We start from the raw sequence: 7,316 nt of genomic DNA, 5'->3' as shown, positions 1-7,316 counted from the left end.
GGTAGCAAGCTCCACATGTCGACCGCAGATCATCCCCAGACCGATGGCCAAACAGAACGTGCCAATCGGGTCGTGGCGGATGTCTTACGCACTATAGCAACTCCCAAAGAGTGGAGCAAGCAATTGCCCTTTGTGGAGTTCGCTATAAATAACAGTGTCCACGCCAGTACGGGTGAGACACCGTTTTATATTAACGGACTGCGCCATCCTCGGACGCCAGTCTCGTTTGTGCGCAGCCCGAGTCTTAGTGGGGGAGGGCCCCTCACTATGCTCGGTGCGAAAGAGGGACATAGTTTCGTCAATATGACGATGACCCATGAGGGTATCATCTCAAAGACAGAAACTTGCCCTAGTGACCCTGCCAGTTTAGCAGTGGTCAATAAAACTACGCCTTATGACCGACCTCTTGGCGGTATCATAGGCGAGTTTGATGCTAAAAGCGTGAGCGAGGCTCAACGCTTTGTGGATGAGCGATTAGCCATCACACGTAAAGTCCGTGACGCAATGACAAGCGCACAGGACAAGCAAAAAGAATATGCGGACCGAAATGGTCGCAAAAATAATGAACGCTTTTGAGTGGGTGAAAAAGTACTTAAGTACTACGACTCTACCTAAAATGCAATTTCTGTACTTCCTAGAGGTACTACAAAGTTGTTGCCGCGTTTCATTGGGCCCTTTACGGCGGTAGAAAAGGTTGGAGACCTATTTTTAAGGGCTCACCCTTCCCCCATATATGTAGCACCCCGTATTTTACGTGAATCGTCTGAAACGGTATGTAGACCCAAATGAGGTCACATATCCCCATCTGGCTAAGGAGACCGATGGTGACGCCGACTGTGAGTCGAGCGTCGTTCGGGTGAGGGGGACGGTGAAGGCGAAAAATCTATTAGCCGACCGACTCCTCCCACCACGAACAGGACTCGGAGAGCGGGGGACATCACGCGAGTAACGCGGGTCCCTCAGCATTATCCGTTCAAAAAGGTCCAAGCGAGTCTTCAGGCGTTCATAAACCGATCCTGGTGGTGTAGTGGTCCGCCACTCACTTCAGGACCGGGAGGTCCCGGGATCGACACCCGAGCCCGACAAATCCTCCAAAGAATAATGGGAGGTGTGTAACGGGGCACTACGACTTGTACTGCTTCAGTACCAGTCCACTTCACACTGCTTCAGTTGTGAGTCGTGCCTTTCGTTAGGTGACGTACACTGTACGTATAGAGGAAGACTTCTCTTAAGGCAAGTTAGCTTAAGAGTGTAAAATGAAAACTGTATTAATATAGTTAAGTGTCTTCTTAATCTATCTTTGTAAATGTTGTCTTAACTATAAACTAATACTAAACATGGAAATGAATTCTTATCTATCTTATCTTGTAACTCTCTTTGATTACTTCTACAGCTGATTAGTCTGCGGAATAAATAGACATAATGGTCTATACCTATTTATGGATAAGAATTCAGGACATTACTATTTAAAGTAATATCCTCCAAATAGTATCTACCTTTTAAATAATATATTAATTAACAACCTTTAAGTGTTAATTTCATGTAACGATACACCCCGTTACATCACCCCTCCCTTAAACGACAATCACTCTGACTGTCATTGGGTAGAGTGGTCACTATAAGACCACTTTATTAAAAACGATGTTAATTGGTCAGATTCATCATTTTTAATTCTATCGCATGGCTAACAAGCCCATGCGGTATGCGAATAGTGCGGCGCCTTCGGCTGCGGTTCATGCAGCCGCGGGCGACGCACTATTGTCTCTTGCGGCAGACGTTCTGTCTGCCGTAGAGTAATCTTCTCCCGCAACTCCAAATGTTGAAGGTGGACGTGGTGATACACCACGTGAATGCGACCCCTTTTTGGAGGTCGACTACGAATGCGAGTCGGACGAAATGGCCGACTCGGGGAGAAAAAAAACAGTCGCCTGGTCATCGTCAGGCGGCTGACTATGAGCCTTCGAATGAGGGGGCTCATTCGAGTAGACGTGCTGGTAGTATTCGCCACTGTCCGACGATGAGGATGATTCCTCAGCGCCAGTACCGTCTCCCGTGCCGTCGTTCGCACATATTTCTATGCGTGGTGATGACGATGGCGTAAGCCATCGTAAGAAAAGTTCTTGTGGTACTCCTGCTTCAGTGGGTACTACTCAGGGGAGTGAAGACAGTAAAATGTCTCATCTTCCTGAAAAGGAGCCGTGGCTTTTGCCCGAACAGCTGATTAATAGAATGTCTAGAAAGACTACTCCTCACGATAAATGTCCCTTATTTATTGCGACAAAGCTTCATGGCCTTGATCCCAGCGCGAAGAACTTTCGCGCTAAGGAAGATTTTTATATCGATGCTTTTTTTCAAGCATCGATGGTATAGCGGCAACAATAAGCGAGGTAAAGTCTCGCTCATGCAAGCCTGGAGCGCGTTCATTCGCAATGTCAAAGACATTGGACGCGAAGTCTGGCGATTCGCCCTAAGTTTGAGAAACGAACTCCAACCGGTGCAAGGTATAAGCAAGCAATTGCCCTTTGTGGAGTTCGCTATAAATAACAGTGTCCACGCCAGTACGGGTGAGACACCGCTTTACATTAACGGACTGCACCATCCTCGGACGCCAGTCTCGTTTCTGAGCAGCCCGAGTCTTAGTGGGCGAGGTCCCCTCACTATGCTCGGTGCGAAAGAGGGACAGTGTTTCGTCAATATGACCATGACCCATGAGGGTATCATCTCAAAGACAGAAACTTGCCCTCGTGACCCTGCCAGTTTAGCAGTGGTCGATAAAACTACGCCTTATGACCGATATCTCAGCGGTGTCATAGGCGCGTTTGATGCTAAAAGCGTGAGCGAGGCTTAACGCTTTGTGGATGAGCGATTAGCCATCACACGTAAAGTCCGTGACACAATGGCAAGCGGACATGACAAGCACAACGAGAAAAAGTACTATTAAGCACTGCTACCCTACCTAAAATTGCAATTTCTTACTGCCTGGAGGTACTACGAAGTTGTTGCCGCGTTTCATTGGGCCCTTACGGTGGTCGAAGAGGTTGGAGACCTAAATTATAGGCTCACCCTACCTCCGTCTATAAAGGCGCACCCCGTATTTTACGTGGGTTGTCTGAAACGGTATGTAGACCTAAATGAGAGCATTTATCCTCATCCGTCTAAGAAGACCGATGGTGACGCTGACAGTGAGTCAAGCGTCGTTCGGGTGAGGGGGGCGGTGAAGGCGAAAAGCTATCGGACCGATTCCTCCCACCACGAACAGGATTTGGAGAGCGAGGGACATCACGCGAGTAACGCGGATCCCTCAGCATTATCCGTTCAAAAAGGTCCAAGCGAGTCTTCAGGCTTCATAACCCTGACGAGCCTTCGCTCGGACATCAACGAGATCCGAGGTCAGTCGTGAGACTTGACCCTCGAGATCCGCAATACGTCGTTCAGCAGCGCTCAACGCCTGTGAGTAAACGGACAAGGGTAAGGCAGCCGCAAGTAGGTGGGTGAAATCGCCACTAGTATCGGGCGCCGCCTGCACTGATAGATGCGGGTGAGAATCAACGCTTTCTTGTTGGAAGGTTGCTTGCCCATCGTTCCTGAGGCTAAGGTATCAGATCCTCGTCCAATGGAAAGGTTATTTGAAGAGTTTCGACTCTTGGGAACCGATCGATACCCTACGTATTGATATGCCCGGCTTGTTGGCTGCCTATGAAAAGAAGCACCAGCTGAGGCCTCTTCGCTAGTCTCAAATGGACTAGCAGAAGCAGCGTTGTGAGAAGCTACAGCGCGTAAAGTACCGCCCATGATTTCTTTCACACGCAAGCGGGCGAAATTAAATCGCTGCGACCGCTGTTTCATCGCATCGGAATGCGGATGAATGCGGCGCAGGAATTCCGCCTCGTATTGGTCGGGCGTTTCATTTGAACGCAACACGACCGAGATCGGGAAAATACGGCCAAGCAATTTGCCCAGAGCCCTCCCTGATTTAAAGACGCCATTATAATTATGTGCGTTTAGAAGAGCGCGCTGTAGGAGCGACGCTTCTAAGCCGTTTAAATGAGGCCATTTAGATGGAGAGGGCATCAGTGGTATGCCACCCGTCACATAGCCACGTTTCAAACGACTGGCTTGTGACACCGACTGCGCACGTTCACGTGTCGTCGGCGGAGCTTTAGGCTCAGAATTCTCTATGTCTGAACCATTACGGATAATGGTCTGAGCATAAAGCGTTGAGGGTTTACCCAACGGAGAAGCGACTGCGCCTTTATCGCCAGCGTTCTCTTTAATGGTCGCTGCGCTATCCAGCGCAGTCGACGAGCCAGCACTCGTAAATGTTGCTGTCTCCATGTTGTGAGCCATGAGAGAAGTCTGGATGGGCAATAATGCGCCATGATCCTTCCAAATGAGATCGTTGTCCGCATCACTACTATGAGATAACGGCAACGGTGTTGATTCATTGTAGTCGACAATGAGCGATGGATCAACATCCTCACTGTTAGCGTAGGATGGATCTTAAAGCCCCGTTAAAGTGACAGCAGCAGTAGCTGCGGCGTTTTGTTAAAGGGATTAGACGCTTCCTGCGAGTTAACGCGGCGCGTGCGCTTAGTGCGAAGCTGAGTGGGCGTCTTCGCAGACGACCCACCAACATGGCCCCTTTTCGGAGCCATCTTTGGCGCCGTGTATGTCAACACAGGTCGCTAGAGCGATTGAGTGAACTAGCGGCGCGTAAAGCTGCTCGCAGTTCCTCGCTCCTCTTTGACGAATTTAAAATGTAAATGCGTTCTTAAGGGGGTGGCGTAACGGGCTCAAATTGCCCTAATGTTACATAGTCCCCGAGGGGATGGTCAATTACTTAAATAAAGTTCGTGTCATCGATAGAGATGACATCTTGATTGGTGGTAATAGGTATTTTTATTTAATGTGATTGAATATAACTCAGTCTGAAAACTACTTTCTACTTAGTAAGTGCGCACGAGGAGCAGGATTACCGCTCCCGTGACGACACTTTATTAGAGTACTTACTGGCGTTGGGTGAGTTCGCTAACGCGCCCACCACAACTACCTCACTGCACGCAAGAGAAGCTGGTATAACCGCTTTCTCGCTGTGCTAGGGTGTGCGTTTAAGTAGAGCGTGGCTTTATTACGACGTGCCCGCCTACACTTTAGCTTTGAAAGGTTATTTAAAGGATCAGAATTAGGAAAAGTAAAACCGTATGGATGTATTTAGTTTCCTACGGAACGATATTTATATACTACTGAACTTATTATATTAATAACTAACTAAGTATGGCGCCTCCTTGTGCATCGCACATAGTGTCTTGAAACGATTGGCGGGGTTGATTGAGACTTAAATCATCCCATCAATAGAGCTAATGTCCTATTGCATCAATATTACCCTATTTAGTAGTATTGGAAGTATTTAAGTCAAAATTAATAAAAATAATAATTTTGTATTTAATTGTTTATTTCCTCTTATAGGAAATAATCATTGTTATTCGTCTTATTTCGAATATAGGCAGGAGCCAAATTTTGAGCTTTTAGGGGTTCTCTATTAATGTTGCGCCGGCAAATTAGGAATAATTTACAATTTCGTCACCTAAATCATCGACTTTTTATAGTGTCCAATACTATTCACGTTACAAAATAAAAGTAATAGCACCGGATGCGTCCCCGGAAGCATTTAGGAGGTAGAAATTGCTTTTTTTTGCTTTCAGCTAGCTGGCTGTCCGGTCCGTTTGCGGCCTATTGAATCTTAGCTCATAGACATTCGTCCCAGTTTCTATCAACTAATTACACGAGATTTTAAAACACCGAGTAACCACCAAGTTTTGGATCACCACCACCATGAACTTCATCGCAGCACTCGTCTTTGCCGCTTCTATATGCGCCTACGTCAATGCGACGTTTACTGTCGCGTCCAGCACGACTGAGGCCAGGATTTCGAGCCTCAATCACGTGAGTCACGCCCGGCAGTGGACAATCAACGCCGCTACTGCTCGAGATAGCCTCAATTCGATCGATCTAGATCTTGCAGGCCGTGTCTACGTGAGTTACGCGAGCAGCTTACCACGTGGCGTGCTTGGTTACGTCCACGTACTGGGTGACTCCAAGAGCGTGGTTAACGCAGTCACCGTCAGCAACGGTGATGCTGACGATGACGACGATGACGACGAGAATGAGGGCGATCTACACGTCGTAATGAGCACTTCTGCTGAAGCTACAAGGGGCTATCTGCTGACAGAAATTGTTGTCGCATCCTCGGGTATTGTAAGTAAACTGAAGAGTACGCGATCGGCTCAGGTAGTTGTCCAGGACGGTGTTTTGCTAACAAGTAGCGCGACCGAGGAGCTGCAGATTAAAGCAACCGGCTCTAGTGCTGTCTATGTGGCGGCACCCAGTGCAACCGTGAGCGTGCGTGTGTTCCAGCTCGAGGCCAAGGGCACTGGAAAGCTACAGATTACTGTCGAGAGTCTAACAGCGACGGACAAAGTGCAACTCGAAGCCGAGAGTACGGCCAAGATTTCGATCCTTTCGTCGTTGGTCGAGACGGCCTTCCTTGAGGTGGAGGCGGAGGATTCGTCCTCTGTCTGTCTAAGCGCGTCAACGGTCAAGGCATTGACGTATGAGGGAGAGGCTTCGAGTCGGATCTCGATGCCAAATGCATCGACCCAGTACTCCTCGACAGGCTCATTCGCTTGTGTTGGGATGGCTGTTCCTGTCCGTGAGCCCGCGTGCGTCTCACACGACTGCCTGGGCTCGTCGACTGAAAGCGGTCAGGCGATATTACCGCAAGAAGAAGTCTCAGCTAGCGTAGAAGCGAGCGTGTCGTCCTTTCAGAGCTTTGCTGCTGTGGTCGCTGCGTCGATGGTCGCGGCCACGGCTGTGCTGCTTTAAGACATGCATTCGACATAACTAATTGACGTAAATTATTGACGTAACCTTTTTTGGGTCTTAGTATTTTTATCGGATGCGGTTTATTATTATCAGCCGTTTCGCAATATAAATCTTTTGTAGTAATAATTATTAAAGTTAGAAGCTGCTCTTTTATTGACACCTTTCTCTAGTATCGACAATATCGTGCTCATGGTGACGACGCACTCGCCAAGCGCTATTTCTGCTGCTTCCAAACTATAACGCTTGTGGTGAAGGCATGGAGAGACAAGTAGATATTACCTAGAAATCACACATTCCATGTCGCATTTAAATTTATAAGCTGAAAGCTGTCACTAGCCAGCATCTGCTAAAATAACCACTGCTGACTTCGTCTTTATGAATCGTTGCTATATGCATTTGGTTGTTGTGGATGCAGACTACAACCCCAAGGACCA

At 48.0% G+C, this 7,316-nt stretch overlaps 1 protein-coding gene across 1 annotated transcript; it reads left to right on the top strand.

The window, feature by feature from the left end:
• Positions 1-5,832: 5,832 nt before the first annotated feature.
• On the top strand, positions 5,833-6,882 carry CCR75_008657 (uncharacterized protein; the record flags this gene model as incomplete). The annotated part of the gene is made up of 1 exon (XM_067966707.1): positions 5,833-6,882. The coding sequence occupies one exon, from the start codon at positions 5,833-5,835 to the stop codon at positions 6,880-6,882; it is 1,050 nt and encodes a 349-aa protein (XP_067822027.1).
• Between the last annotated feature and the right edge of the window lie 434 nt (positions 6,883-7,316).

Source organism: Bremia lactucae, linkage group LG2 (genome assembly GCF_004359215.1).
Source record: "Bremia lactucae strain SF5 linkage group LG2, whole genome shotgun sequence".
NCBI lineage: Eukaryota > Oomycota > Peronosporomycetes > Peronosporales > Peronosporaceae > Bremia > Bremia lactucae.
The sequence above is the reverse complement of the archived record's forward strand: the minus strand, read 5'-3'. Positions and strand labels throughout refer to the sequence as shown.